Source organism: Balaenoptera ricei, chromosome 2 (genome assembly GCF_028023285.1).
Source record: "Balaenoptera ricei isolate mBalRic1 chromosome 2, mBalRic1.hap2, whole genome shotgun sequence".
NCBI lineage: Eukaryota > Metazoa > Chordata > Mammalia > Artiodactyla > Balaenopteridae > Balaenoptera > Balaenoptera ricei.
In genome coordinates, this window is record NC_082640.1 from 51,467,817 (window position 1) to 51,484,328 (window position 16,512).

General features: G+C 41.7%; 1 protein-coding gene across 1 annotated transcript in view; it reads right to left on the reverse strand.

The window, feature by feature from the left end:
- Window positions 1-16,512, reverse strand: part of CERS3 (ceramide synthase 3) — an 86,240-nt gene that overhangs the window by 22,232 nt on the left and 47,496 nt on the right. The window contains exon 9 of the mRNA XM_059915407.1: window positions 10,625-10,778. Coding sequence (XP_059771390.1) covers window positions 10,625-10,778 — 154 coding nt within the window. The remainder of the gene's footprint in view (window positions 1-10,624; window positions 10,779-16,512) is intronic.

Here is a 16,512-nt window from a genome sequence, read left to right on the forward strand (position 1 = left end):
GAGGGAAGCCTGGACTCCGCTCATGAGGAGTGTGGGAATGCTTGCTTGCTCCCAAAGCAGAGCAGAAAGGGCGGATTGAGACCACACGGCTGGCTGACTGGTTTTCCGTGACCACCTCAGTGCGCACCCCAGCCTGAGCTGACCCAACACCCCAGCACTGTTTGCCCTGCATTGTAACTCCACATGGGAACATAGGCAGCCACAACCAAGGAAAAAGCTCAGCTGTGAGATGCTGCGGCAGCTCAAACCCTAAGCAGCACCTGAGCAGGGAGCAGGCAGCCATTCCTGGCGATTGCAGAGACAGTGCATCAGAGGCAGATTACATCTCTGATGGCAGCCAGACTGCCACAGCCCCTGCCCTGCCCCTCGTTGAATACCCACACCAGCCCCTCTTGCTCCAGCACTGCTCCCCACTGGGGCTGAGTATGCCATTGCTGGGAGGGGTGTAGAGCACACACTTAAAAAGAGCTGTGCCAGCTCCACCTGACCCTCTGGGTTTCTGCTCCAGCAACTTGGGACATGACCCCACCCCCAGTAGGGGGGTGACATCCACTGAGCAGAGGGGAAGCCCTACCTCACACCTGGCTTTGGTCCTAGCCCTTCCTTCTCCAGGCCCACCTCCTACCAAGGTGATAGCTGCCAGTACACCCTGAGGAAAGACATGAATTGTGTTCATGCCAAATCCAACTCTCCCACCAAAGCCACTGGGCACATGCAGACTATATAGGGATGCTCCCACATAAGGACATCCCTTCAAGACTGCAGTAGGTAACTATTTCACCTAATTTCATAGAGAGAGGAAGATAAGCAAAATAAGACAGAGGAATTTGTCTCAATTGAAAGAGCAAGAGAAAACCCCTGAAAAAAACAACACTAATGAAACAGAAATAAACAATTTACTAGATAAAGAATTCAAAGCATTAGTAATAAGAATGCTAACTGAATCAGGGAAAAGAACAGATGAACACAGTGAAAATTTTAACAAGGAACTAGAAAGTATAAAAAATAACCAGTCAGGGCTTGCCTGGTGGTGCAGTGGTTAAGAATCCGCCTGTCAATGCAGGGGACATGGGTTCGAGCCCTGGTCCAGGAAGATCCCACATGTTGCAGAGCAACTAAGCCTGGGCACCACAACTACTGAGCCTGCACTCTAGAGCCCGTGAGCCACAACTACTGGGCCTGTGTGCTGCAACTATTGAAGCTCGCATGCCTAGAGCCTGTGCTCCGCAACAAGAGAAGCCACCGCAATGAGAAGCCCACACACCACAACAAAGAGTAGCCCCTGCTCACCGCAACTAGAGAAAGCCCACACACCACAACAAAGAGTAGCCCCTGCTCACCGCAACTAGAGAAAGCCCACACACAGCAATGAAGACCCAGTGCAGCCAAAAATAAATAAATAAAAATAAATGAATAAATTTATAAAAATAAATAAATAAATAACCAGTCAGAACTGAAGAATACAATAACTGAAGTAAAAAACACACTAAAAGGAATGAACAGCAGACTAGATACAGAAGAACACATAAGTTATCTAGAAGATAGAAAAATGGAAATCACACAATCTGAACAGCAAAAAGAAAAAAATTCTTTTTCTTAGTGGAAATAGTTTAAGGGATCTCTGGGATATCATCAAGTATCTCAGAAGGAGAAGAGAGAGAAAAGGGGGTTGAAAATGTATTTAATGAAATTATGGCTGAAAACTTCCCAAACCTGAAGAAGGAAACAGATATCCAGGTACAAGAGGCACAGAAGATGAACCAAATAAGATGAACCCAAACAGACCCACACCAAGACATATCACAATTACAATGGCAAAAGTTAGAGATAAAGCGAGAATTCTAAAGGCAACAAGAAAAAAACAAAGAGTCATATACAAGGGAACCCCCATAAGGCTATCAGCTGATTTTTCTGCAGTGACTTAGCAGGCCAGAAGGGAGTGGCATGACATATTTAAAGCGCTGAAAGGGAAACCTTGCAAACTAGTGTACTCTACCCAGCAAGATTATCATTTAGAATCCTAGTACAATGTTTGTGGGATTGTAAGTTGGTGCAGCCACTATGGAAAACAGTATGGAGGTTCCTCAAAAACACTGAAAATACAACTACCATATGACCCAGCAATCCCACAGCAATTCCCATCATATATCAGAAGAAAACAAACACATTAATTTGAAAAGATACATATATCCTAATGTTCATAGCAGCATTATTTACAACAGCCAAGACATGGAAGCAACCTAAGTAAGCGCTCATCAACAGAAGAATGGATAAAGAAGATGTGGTATATATATACAATGGAATATTACTCAGCCATTAAAAAAGAATGAAATTCTGCCATTTGCAACAACATGAATGGACCTAAAGAGTATTATGCTTAGTGAAATAAGTCAGACAAAGACAAACACTCTATGTTATTTACATGTGGAATCTAAAAGATAAAACAAAAGAATGTATATAACAAAACAGAAATGGACTCACAGATACAGAGATCAAACTAGTGGTTACCAGTGGGGAGAAGGGAGGGGGGAGGGGCAGATAGGGGTATGGGATCAAGAGACACAAACTACTATGTAGAAAATAAATAAGCAATGAGGATATATTGTACAGCATGGGGAAATATAGCCATAAATGGAATATAATCTATAAACATATTGAATCATTATGTTGTACACTTGAAACTAATATAATATTGTAAATCAACTATACTTCAATTAAAAAACAAAGAAAGAAAGAAAACAGAGGGTGAAAAAATAAATAAATCCTCCAAGGCCTCACATCTCAGTGTTTGGGAAGCCATACCCTTTGATCCTTAGTCTGCCTCCCTACAGAGGGTAAATGCAATCCTCTTTGTGGGGGCTGGCGTTAGGTCCAGGGTAGGGCAGGCAGAGATCGGAGACCATGTGGACACCATGATGCACAGCCCAGAAACCCCTTCAGGACCACAGATCTAATTTCCCAGCTATGGGAGCTCCCAGCTGTGTCCTTCTCTGGTCTTATCCTTGGCTGAAGGGAGCTCCCTTGACCAGGGTTATGCCCCTTTCCACAGGGCAGCCCACGTCCAGTAACAGGTTAATGCTGGGGTACAGAGGTCTGGCCCCTTTGCTTCAACTGGGATATCTCTGAAGGGCCACTCAGCTCTAGAGTGCTCTATAGGGTTGGCTGAGGCCTTTGTAGCAATTGCATCACAGTTTAATTTCTCCCTCTGCCCAGTCCAGCTCCTTTCCCTCCCTCACAGGTGTGGAATCCCAGAGTACCCCTAAAAGCCTTCTGTGTATACACATGCGCACACACACACAAATACTCACAACTGATATGGGGAAGAAACAATGGCTACAGAAAGTAGACAAAGTTTGATTAGGTCTCTTCTACGCATTCACTGAGTTTTACCCTCCCCTCATTATTCATTTTCTGGACAGCCAAGATCTTGGGGCCTCAAGGAGGCTGGACTTTCTCTACACTCTTCACACCATCTCACACCCAGAGAAGTGGGTAAATAGATTGTTAGGGGTGCAGGGAGGTTGACTGGTTTCTATCAAATCATGATGTAAGTAGCCACCCGGTGTAGCTACTGGGTGGGACCAGTACTGACTTTAGACTGTGTCCCCATTGTGGCCAGGCCTCAGCGCAGTGCTCCAGAGACTGGGTCAGAGGTTCCAACCCAGCCAACGAGTAAGAACTGCCAATCCCATTCCCTTAGAAGATCTGACCACAGTCTCCAGGTTCACACCGAAAACATTACAGAAGTATACCTACAGGCCCGAGATGCTTCGAGCAACATTGAGGAAATGACAGGTCTCAGGGCAGGCCTGCAGAACGTGCTTCAGAGCCACAGGAAGAGGGCACGTGCCCAGTGCTGCTCGCTTTAAGATTTCCTGAGTATGCCGCGTGTGGCAAGGAGACACCATTTGCAGAAAACAGCCCCACTGAGAGTCAGAGTTCCACAGATGGCATGCTTGTTATTCCCCAAAACAGAACTCAGATAAAGCCATCTGCGTCATAAATCATTCAAGCGCTAAAGCCCACATGATAAATCAAAATGAAAACGTTTTAAAAAGGAACTAATTTTATCCATATCTACAAACAGAATGAGCTTTCAGGAATAGGGTTCCTTTTGTGTTACATAAAGCTCCCTTCTGAGACTTATGTAGTGGGGGTTGGGACCTCGCCCCACACAGGGAGGGGTACAGCCACAGAAAACTGGGAGGTAAACAGGGACAGTGTTGGCCAGGGCACACTCTCCCCCAACACCTGCTCTTACCAATCTCTCTGCCCCAAGAGGCCATTAATAAAACTTTCACATACTGGTGTGAATGCGTAGATTTATTAACAAGCCATGAATTGTGCTTGTCCCCTTGTCTAGGCTGATACAGAAACAGAAACTCAAGTTCCATATACAACATCTGTGTGTGTGTGTTTACATGCATGTGTTTGTGTGTCTGTTTTTCTACTAATAAAATGAAGAATATCCATTCCTTTCAGGAATATATAAAAACCCATTGCATTTTGTGAAATTATTTTTTAAACCGTGGCTACAAGAGATGTCAGAGCTTCTTTTATCTCTTCACTTTTCACCCATAGCTCACCCTCCTTTTCAGCTTCAGCAAAATACCATCAGGGGAGCATCAGGTCAACATTTGGGACAGAGGAAAGAAAGGCAGGATTTAAGTACCCATTGCTATCTTCAAAAATGCTTCATGGGACAGCTCTCACCTGAACAAGTCCCTTCCTTTTATAACAGCTTCAGTTAACCTCTTGTTCATCAGACGTCCTGTGTAGTCCAGTACCTCCAAGAACAGTATCTTGAAAACCATTGTTAGAAAACGCATAAGACAAAAAAGTTAAGAGCACACACAAAGGGAGTCAATATGTGATAAAGTATGGAAAATCACTGTATAATTACATAATTCATGGGCAATTGCAGGGAAGGGAGGTCCGCCATTTTTTTTTAACTTATTTGTTTATTTTTGGCTGTGTGGGGTCTTCGTTGTTGCGCGTGGGCTTTCTCTAGTTGTGGCAAGCTGGAGCTACTCTTCATTGTGGTGCGTGGGCTTCTCATCGCGGTGGCTTCTCTTGTTGCGGAGCACGGGCTCTAGAGTGCAGGCTCAGTAGTTGTGGCGCATGGGCTTAGTTGCTCCGCGGTATGTGAGATCTTCCCGGACCATGGCTCGAACCCGTATTCCCTGCATTGGCAGGCAGATTCTTAACCACTGTGCCACCAGGGAAGCCCCAGGTCCGCCATTTTTAAACAGACACCCAGCATCTGAAATCTCCTAGAGGGACGAGGCCCCACTCAGCTGCCGGCACCCAGCTGCTTTCCATGCCTCCAAAGGAAGAGAGGGTGGATTGAAGAAAACTGAAATAAAATCTTGTTTTATGACCATGCCAGTGTAAGAAAATGCCTGCATAATGTTATCCTGGTGTGGAAAAGAGGTATTCACTGAGAAGGTTGCTGGGGGTTCCAGTCCTGATTTGCACGGCCTCTGAGCCTCCATTTTTCCCTTTTAGCAGGTGACCCCCTCCTTCCAGTTCTGGGCCGCTTCTATCTCCATTGTGAGTGTGAGGTTGGGTCTTCTCCCAAGCAACCACCTTGGTGCCCTGGCTGTACCTGTGGGTCTATTTCGGAGGCCTCCCAGTCGAAGGCAAAGCAACAGGAATTCCGTTGGGGGCATGGAGCTGGGAAGAGGCCGGTTTACTTGTAGGGCTTGGCTCTTACTTATGATACATTTTTTCCCCCTTTCTTTATTATCTTAGAACCATTCAGATGGTTGCCTAGTCTACTTTGACTTCTTTAAACAACTTTACACTTCAGGTTTATTTATTTATTTATTTATTTTTTAACCTCTTTATTGGAGTATAATTGCTTTACAATGGTGTGTTAGTTTCTGCTTTATAACAAAGTGAATCAGTTATACATATACATATGTTCCCATATCTCTTCCCTCTTGCATCTCCCTCCCTCCCACCCTCCCTATCCCACCCCTCTAGGTGGTCACAAAGCACCGAGCTGATCTCCCTGTGCTATGCGGTTGCTTCCCACTAGCTATCTATTTTACGTTTGGTAGTGTATATATGTCCATTCCACTCTCTCACTTTGTCACAGCTTACTCTTCCCCCTCCCCGTATCCTCAAAAAAAAAAAAAAAATAGGTTTATGACTGATTTAAGCCAGAAAATCCCCTAATGGGAATAACCTTAATGAGATTTTCTAAAGAGAACCCTCTATGAAGAGCTGGAATTAATTGATTATTTGTAAGGTAACCAAGCAAAGTTTATGATAAGATCATGAAGTTTGTGGGAACGGAGCGTAAGCCACACTAAACACACACACACACAGATGCACACTATTCCTGGGGAGGCAGAGAGCACAGAATTAGCCTCAGGAATCCCCACTCCTGTGTGACCTCGGGTAAGGCACGTCCCTTCCTCACTCAGCTCTCTCTTCCTCCAGACAAGAGAGACTACCATCTACATGAACATGAGTGGTAAGCTGCAGTAGCAAGGCCGTGAGGAGGGTCTTGGTGTCCTGGTAGACATTTAGTGGTCTCTTCTAGCTCTAAAATCCTATGGGATTCTCTATTTTGTGGCTGGGCTGAACATGTAGTATAGAATATTCAAATTTGAAATTCTTTGAGCTCGGCAACTTTGCAAAGTTATTTTTGTTATCAAATTTTACAAATTCCACTGTTGTTTCTTGAATACATTGTTAATCTAGTTAATCTATATAAATATCCAGAAATATGGAAATATAAACCAATAGCATTTTTCTAACACTCAGTAGTCAGCCTTTGTGGTATTTTTATAATGTCTTGTTCAGCAAATGGCAGTTTTTACATCCACTACTGCCTACTAACAAAAGAGACTTGAAGTCTTCTTGGAAGTTACAGATTTTGTATTTCTTCCCTAATACGCTAGTATCTGAGAGAATGTGTCAAAAAGTACCATCTAGAATGTGAGTCATGAAAGTCAACTGGCAGAAGACAGCTTAGGAAACTGTCATTAGAGCCACTGGTAGAAGTCTAGGACTCTGACCCCTGACATCAGCTGCAGCCTTATTTAAGCAAATGGAAGAGAGAGCTTGAGTGACAGCAAACTGTCAGGCCACTTGGAATTCACAAGGTCTCTGCCCAAGGAACCCGTGTATATTGTAACAGTGACAGTGATGATGGCAGCTAATGTTTATCATGTGCGCACTGGATGCCAGATGCTGTTCTATGGGCTTTCTCCTGTCAGGGAGGCACTAATATCATCAGCCCCATGTTACAGGTGAGGAAACTGAGGCAATAAATAGAAATAATATGCCCAAGATCACACAGCCATAAATGGGAGAAGCTAAGATTTGAATCTACACAGAGCCTGTAGTCTTAGCTATTACCCTAAATGTTTCACTAGGAAGTAAAAATTATTAAAAATAAAAATTACTTAAAAAATAATTACAAAACTGTTTTTATGCTTTTAAAAAGTTCAAAAATAACTTGAAGGATCTGTCTGTGTTTTAATCTACTATCTTGATTACTCAATTTGTTTCTGTACTCACTATTTTTTACTCCATACAAGTATTTTAAATTAATTTTCTGGTTATTAATTTTCTTCCCTGAATAATTAGAAAAGGTGAAGTATTACAAGTTAAGAGACTCAGGCTTTGCCATGCAATTACTGTGTGAATTTGGTTGAGGCCTCAGTTTCCTCATGTGTATTAGAGGGTTCCTTTCTTTAACTGAAACAGTTCAGCATGTGTAAATGTCATTCTGTGAACTTAAGGGACACTGCCTGTCGAGAGCAGATCGCTGGGGCCAGTGGCCAAGGGGCTGGCTTCTCCAGCCTGGCTGTAAGGGCTGCAGGCTACAGCTCCACCTCCACATCTTGGCAATGAACCAGTCTAAGATGTCACAGAAACATGCTCGAGCTGGCCAGCACTCAGTATGATATTTAGAAAGAAGAAAATAAAAGCTTAAGGATGATCAAGTTCTCTTAAGTAATATTAAACAAAAGCATGCTATGCTTCTTCTAAGTTCCTCTGAAAGCACTTCTCATGTTTGCGAAGAGAATGACAAGTTGAATATGTCAGCCCGTCATACTTCCGGATGTGATGTGTGGGCTGGTAGTTCATAACAAAATCATCCACTTTGTAGGAACCAGTTAAGTTTCAGTGCCAACTCTTGTTCTCAAACAGCAAGATGACTGCTAACTAACTATGGTGTGTATATGTTAGTGGCCTGAAATTACAGTGATATTGTTATTTTAAGGTAGCAAATGGTAGAAGGTCCTCACTCATCATATGCATGCAACAATATTATTGTTTAGGGAAAATAAGATGTGAATACTTCAAAAAATCGCTGTTTTTAAGAATAATCACTTTTGTCTTTTCAGTCTACCATGCAAATTCATAGAGACCATAAACAGATTAATAAATTATTTTGTAACTTGCCATCCAAATTATTTATTCATTTACTTATTCAAAATTACTTATTAGGGCCCTGCCAGATATAAAGAACTTGAAAAGACAAATTCTCAATCGCTGTTATAGGATTAAAAAAAAATTTTTTTTTGGAGGCCTACAAACCTCTGCAATTCCATTTTTTAAATATCAAGAGTTAGTCACCTTGGTAACAATTGTGGTGTGTATGAAATGCTAAATATTTATTAAATAGAATTGAAAACTGACTTGTTAGTTGTTCCTCTAAAAATTTCAACTCCTGCCTCTGTCCCTCTCCTCCCCTTTGCAATGCAACTATGCCTTCAAACAGCATTCTTTAAAAGTCGGCTTTATGGCTTTGGAGGAAGAAGCTGATTTCACAGCCAGATTTGCCACTGCTGTGGAAAACAGAGTGCATATGCAAGCCAGCTGAAGTCATGCGGACTGCAAGGATTAGGGCCGCGGGGGCCTCCACTGCTGCTGTCAAATTGCAATTGGAAACAGCTTTTCCAAAGTACAGCATGAGAAATCAGGAATTCCTGTCCACAGCTCCCCAACCCACTGGGTTTTTATCAGGCTTGGTACAACCCATTAGAGATCAGAAATATGAAAATCATGATGAAACCAAATGAGTATTTTCTGGTTTCCAAGTTTTGTTCTGCCTGGATCCCTTCCAAGCCTGTAATTACTGTCACTCACCAGTTAATAAGGGAACAATTTCTGCCTAGGGACAGGAGCTCCAGGAAGGCTGGACCCAAAGGTCGGGCAGGCTCAGTTCAGTGACCTGCCTTCTGTCCAACCCCTGGATGTGCAAATTGTCTAACTGCTCAAATTCTTAAGTTTATCTCAGTTACTTCAACTGTATCTGTCACTTAGGGATAAAATAACTTTTGCAGAGATCATAGAAAAACTATTTAGAACATTAATAAACTAGAACCATTCAATGAAATTTTTTTTTTTTTTTTTGGCACTCCAGCTTTAAAGGAAAGAATCTACTCTCAGGAAAACAAGCTCAAGTCAGTAATTTAGTTTAAAAAAGTAAAAAAACTTTCAGGATTTGGCTTGAGATTAATGCAGATGTAGCCCAATTTCCTACACCTCTCTCTAGATTTAGAAGATCTAGAGGTCAATTATGGCCACATCCACTTCATTTGTCAGCTCTTCAATGATCTTTGAGACACAATTGCAAAGGAGGAAAATGAATTAATCAGAGAGTTGATCAAAAAATGAGCTTATCTGATAAATTATCAGCATACCTGTTACATATGAGTCACTCATTCTGGTCACGATACAATGCTGTGTTATACATGGATTAGGTAACACCCAAAAGTGGGCCAGCTGTAACTTTTTACCTTGAAAGATTCTTAATTAAAATTCCCTTGGATGTATGATTTCCAGGCAAGGAAGGAGCTGTGATTTGATTTTTTTTTTTTAACGTGCCTTAAAGACTCCAGTCAAATTCCATCTATTCAATAAAACTTTCCCTGGTCCCCTAATTTCTCTTTTGTCTTTCTCAGCACGTTTCTGGGACCTCTCTTCAGCACAGGACATTCTGTACAATATATGTAGTTGCTAGTAGGTGAATATTCCCCGACTATATGCTGGGCTGTTTCCCCAAGGCAGTGATTATGTCTTATTCATTTCTGAAGCCCTCTCCTCCCCTGTTCTGAAATTAAAAACTAGAATTCAAAACAAAACAAACAAAAAAAACCCCTTCTATTGTCTAAAATGTATTATTAATTTCTTAGGGAAGATGTTTTCAGAAAAAAGTATAGGCAAATGATGGACAAAGTTTCAGAGAGGAAGAGAAAGCTCAGGGGGAGAGCATTATGTGCAAATTGGATGTTCAGCAAAGGTAAACAAACCAAGGATCTGAAACAGTACCCAACTATCACCATAAAGCTTGCCCCAAACTGGAGCAAATTTAGACTTATTAGGACATTCTTTAAGAAGCAGCATTCAATTTTTGGACAAAAATTTTCAAAAAAAACCCTTGTCCTCTAATAAAAGCAATTTCTTAAGAACACCTTAGAAATCTACTTAATGAAAAATCTATAGTTTGGAGAAACTTGTATCAAGAACGATCAAATCAAGAAAAAAAATTCTGGTTAACTATAAATTAAGTAGAATGTTCCACCAGCTGGGCCTCACCTTCAATCTGGCAATGAAATCTATTTGTTAAGAGCAATAAGACTTGAACAGCCCTTACCTTCGTGAATATACATCTTTTGAGCATCTTCAGGATGAAGTAACCCCAGTAAAGATTAAGAACTTGCAGGACCATGAGCTGTAGGTTGAGGAAGATGCATGAAAAGAAAGGCTCAAGGTACTGCAGAGGCAGAATCAGCGTGCAATACAAAATCCTGAAAAACCAAACAGATGAGAGTATTTCATTACAGTCAAAGTACTTGTGAAGTTTCAGTGAGAAAACAAATACTTTATCTCCCAAGGTATACAACACTTATTTCATTCCTAATGATGTCCAGGAAAGTCTCAAGAGAAAACAATATGATAATATTACCTTATATATCATTATTGGCAAGCCACAAAAAAATACAGTCTGCCTCCTGGGAGAAAAGTTAAAGCAAATGGAATTTTTATTGCCACGCTGCCTACACTCCAGTGTTTCTCTACCTCGGTTTCCTCTCTGCAAAGAGATGAGCGTACACTAACCCCACTCACCTTCTCAGAATTGGATAACACGAGATAATGCATGTGTATATGGGGTTATTACTGCCTTTTGACACAATCTCATTTATTTGGCATCAAAAGTGAACGAGGGGAAAAAAAAGTGAATGAGGAATTCTACAAGAGTAAATTTTGTGGATAAAAGAGACTTTTTAAGGAAGCAAAAATTCTGTTATTACTTCTACTTCCACTTTCTAAAGTGAATTGCATACTTTATTAATTTCATAAACAGACTCCTGGACACAATTTGAACTGCCCTCAATGACCAGGATGCACAGTGCCTTCAGATACAATTGCAGTATGAAGGCTATCTGTTGTCTTCCCAAACTGCATACACTGCTAGGACTTTAGAGTTCCTGGATAGGTTTGTTTGTAAGTATATTATTCGAATTATAAAAATAATTTATTCATATAAAATTGGAAAAATAAGAAAGTTGCCCATAAAATCATGATTTTAAACAAATAATACTGTAATTTTTGTGTGTTACCTTCTATTTTTTCCTACATATATTTATTTTAATTTTATTTTTAAATTAACATATAGTAAAATTGACTATTTTGGGATGTGCAGTTCTATGAATTATAATATGTGCATAGATTTGTGTAACTACCACCACAATATGGAGACAGAGCAGTTCCATCATCCCCCAAACACCAGTGCTGTCCCTTTATAGTCACATCCCCAGGCCTAACACTTGGCAACCCCTTATCTATTCTCCATCCCTTTAATTTTGTCTTGTCAAGAAGGCCATACAAATGGAATCATACAGTGTGTCAGCTTTTGAGACTGCCTTCTTTCACTCACCATAGAGCCTTTGAGATTCATGCAGGTTGTGGGTATCAACAGCATGCTCCTTTTTTTTTTTATTACTGAGTTGCATTCCATTGTGTGGATGTACCCATTACCGAACATTTGTATTATTTCCAGTTTTTGACAATTATGGACAGAACTGCTATAAATGTTTATGTACAGGTTTTTGTGTGCACATAAGTTTTCATTTCTCAAGGGTAAATACATAGGGTTGGGATTGTTGGGTATCACACTGCAAGTATATGTTTAACTTTATAAGAAACTGAAAAGCTGTTTCCCAGAGTGGCTGTTTTGCATCCCCACCAGCAACGCACGAGAGCTCCAGTTGTTGCTCATCCTCAGCAGCACTTGCTATTGTCCTGTAGAGACTTTGCCACTGTAGTAAAAGTAGCACACGTGGGATTTATGTTCAATTCCATTTAACTTTAAATCAAAAACATTTTACACTGAAAAACTTGGTGTATATTGTCTTTCCCAAATCAAAGTTTCTTTCTTTATTTTTTTTAAATTAAATTAAATTAAATTTATTTATTTATGGCTGAGTTGGGTCTTTGTTGCTGGGTGTGGGCTTTCTCTAGTTGCGGCGAGCGGGGGCTACTCTTCGTTGTGGTGCGCGGGCTTCTCGTTGCAGTGGCTTCTCTTGTTGCAGAGCACGGGCTCTAGGCATGCGGGCTTCAGTAGTTGTGGCACGCGGGATCAGTAGTTGTGGCTCGCGGGCTCTAGAGTGCAGGCTCAGTAGTTGCGGCACACAGGCTTAGCTGCTCCACAGCATGTGGGATCTTCCCAGACCAGGGATCAAACCTGTTGCCCCTGCAGTGGCAGGCACTCTCAACCACTGCACCACCAGGGAAGCCCAAAGTTTCTTTCTTTAGATGTGTATGTTCCTAAAGGTGAGAATACTATTCCAAGGCATACATTAAAAGTATAGAAGTTCAAGGTTATATTAAAAGCTATTAAGACTTTGCTAGATTATTTTCCAAAATTGTAACAATTTAGAAGGTGACCAGCAATTTATGAAAGAAGAGTTTTATTGAACCCCCCTAACCAGTATTAAGTGGGTTTAAAATTTGCTAATTTAAAAAATAAAACAATTCTTTTAACATCTTTATTGGAGTATAATTGCTTTACAATAGTGTGTTAGTTTCTGATGTATAACAAAGTGAATCAGCTATATGCATACATATATCCCCATATCCCCTCCCTCTTGAGCCTCCCTCCCACCCTCCCTATCCCACCCCTCTAGGTGGTCACAAAGCACCGAGCTGACCTCCCTGTGCTATGCAGCTGCTTCTCACTAGCTATCTGTTTTACATTTGGTACTATATATATGTCAGTGCTACTCTCGCACTTCATCCCAGCTTACCCTTCCCCTTCCCTGTGTCCTCAAGTCTATTCTCTACATTTGCATCTTTATTCCTATCCTGCCCCTAGGCTCATCAGAACCATTTTTTTTTTAGATTCCATATATATGTGTTAGCATTACTGTATTTGTTTTTCTCTTTCTGACTTACTTCATTCTGAATGACAGATTCAAAGTCCATCCACCTCCTTACAAATAACTCAATTTCATTTCTTGTATATATGTGCCACATCTTCTTTATCCATTCATCTGTCGATGGACACTTAGGTTGCTTCCACGTCCTGGTTATTGTAAACAGTGTTGCAATGAACATTGTGTTACAGGTCTCTTTTTGAATTATGGTTTTCTCAGGGTATATGCCCAGTAGTGGGATTGCTGGGTCATACGGTAGTTCTATTTTTAGTTTTTTAAGGAACCTCCATACTGTTCTCCATAGTGGCTGTATCAATTTACATTCCTACCAACAGTGCAAGAGGGTTCCCTTTTCTCCACATCTTCTCCAGCATTTATTGTTTGTAGATTTTTTGATGATGGCCATTCTGACTGGTGTGAGGTGATACCTCATTGTAGTTTTGATTTGCATTTCTCTAAGGGTTGGTGATGTTGAGCATTCTTTCATGTGTTTTTTGGCCATCTGTATATCTTCTTTGGAGAAATGTCTATTTAGGTCTTCTGCCCATTTTTGGATTGGGTTGTTTGTTTTTTTATATTGAGCTGCATGAGCTGCTTGTAAATTTTGGAGATTAACCTTTTGTCAGTTGCTTCATTTGCAAATATTTTCTCCTATTCTGAGGGTTGCCTTTTGTCTTATTTATGGTTTCCTTTGCTGTGCAAAAGCTTTTAAGTTTCATTAGGTCCCATTTGTTTACTTTTGTTTTTATTTCCATTTCTCTAGGAGGTGGGTCAAAAAGGATCTTCCTGTGATTTATGTCATAGAGTGTTCTGCCTATGTTTTCCTCTAAGAGTTTTATAGTGTCTGGTCTTACATTTAGGTCCTTGCTGAGTAATCTTGGTTGTAAGTTTTTCCCTTTCATCACTTTAAACATGTCCTGCCACTCCCTTCTGGCTTGCAGAGTTTCTGCTGAAAGATCAGCTGTTAACCTTATGGGGATTCCCTTATATGTTATTTGTTGTTTTTCCCTTGCTGCTTTTTTTTTTTTTTTAAATGGGACACTTTCTAGAAGTGTCCTTTTTTTAAATAATTAATTAATTAATTAATTAATTAATTTTTGGCTGTGTTGGGTCTTCGTTTTTGTGCGAGGGCTTTTCTCTAGTTGCGGCGAGCGGGGGCCACTCTTCACCGCCGTGCGCGGGCCTCTCACTGTCGCGGCCTCTCTTGTTGTGGAGCACAGGCTCCAGATGCACAGGCTCAGTAGTTGTGGCTCATGGGCCCAGTTGGTCCACAGCATGTGGGATCTTCCCAGACCACAGCTCAAACCCATGTCCCCTGCATTGGCAGGCAGATTCTCAACCACTGCACCACCAGGGAAGCCCCCCCCTTGCTTCTTTTAATATTTTTTCTTTGTATTTAATTTTTGATAGTTTGATTAATATGTGTCTTGGTGTGTTTCTCCTTGCATTCATCCTGTATGGGACTCTCTATGCTTCCTGGACTTGACTGACTATTTCCTTTCCCATGTTAGGGAAGTTTTCAACTGTAACCTCTTCAAATATTTTCTCAGACCCTTTCTTTTTCTCTTCTTCTTCTGGGACCCCTATAATTCAAATGTTGGTGCGTTTAATGTTGTCCCAGAGGTATCTGAGACTGTCCTTAATTCTTTTCATTCTTTTATCTTTACTCTGCTCTGCAGCAGTTATTTCCACTATTTTATCTTCCAGGTCACTTATCCATTCTTCTGCTTCAGTTATTCTGTTATTGATTCCTTCTAGAGAACTTTTAACTTCATTTATTGTGTTGTTCATCATTGTTTGTTTGCTCTTTAGCTCTTCTAGGTCCTTTTTAAACATTTCTTGTATTTTCTCCATTCTATTTCCAAGATTTTGGATCATATTTACTATCATTATTCTGAATTCTTTTCCAGGTAGAATGTCTATTTCCTCCTCATTTGTTTGGTCTGGTGGGTTTTTACCTTGCTCCTTAAGCTGCTGCATATTTCTCTGTCTTCTCATTTTGTTTAACTTACTGTGTTTGGGGTCTCCTTTTCACAGGTTGCAGGTTCATAGTTCCTGTTGTTTTTGGTGTCTTCCCCCAGTGGGTGAGGTTGGTTCAGTGGCTTGTGTAGGCTTCCTAGTGGAGGGGACTGGTGCCTGTGTTCTCGTGGGTGGGGCTGGATCTTGTTCTTCTGGTGGGCAGGGCCACGTCCGGCAGTGTGTTTTGGGGTGTCTGTGAACTTAGTATGACTTTAGGCAACCTCTCTCCTATTGGGTGGGGTTGTGTTCCTGTCTTGCTAGTTGTTTGGCATGGGGCATCCAGCCCTGGAGCTTGCTGGCCATTGGGTGGAGCTGGGTCTTAGTGTTGAGATGGAGATCTCTCGGGGAGCTCTCGCTGACTGATATTACATGGGGCCAGGAGGTCTCTGGTGGTCCAATGTCCTGGACTAGGCTCTCCCACCTTGGAGGCTCAGGCCTGACACCTGGCTGCAGCACCAAGACCCTGCCAGCCACACGGCTCAGAAGGAAAGAAGGAAAAAAAAAAAAAAAACACGAACAGATAGATCCCCAAACCAAATGGTGAAAGCAAAACGAGGGGGGAGAGATGAGACAGTGGGATGCAGTGTGGGGGCTGACTTGGGGTTTCACCTGAGGCTTCCTTCCACCCCTGGCTACTGAGCTGCAGAGAAGGCAGGAGCTGCTGCCCCTGCAGGCTGCCCCATCCTCCCTCCAAAACAATTTCAACTTGCATTTTTTGCAACCTTTGACAGTTCCCTTTGACAGTCTGCTTAGTAGCTCAATTTCCTTTCTTTGTGAGTTATTAGTTTAAGACCTTTATTCAAAAAGCAATAATATGGGACTTCCCTGGTGCCAGAGTGGTTAAGAATCCGCCTGCCAATGCAGGGGACACGGGTTCGAGTCCTGGTCCAGGAAGATCCCACATGCCACGGAGCAGCTAAGCCTGTGTGCCACAAGTGCTGGGCCTGGGCTCTAGAGCTTACAAGCCACAACTACTGAGCCTGTGTGCCACAACTACTGAAGCCCGCGTGCCTAGAGCCCGTGCTCCACAAGAGAAGCCACTGCAATGAGAAGCCCGTGCACTGCAATGAAGAGTTGCCCCCACTCG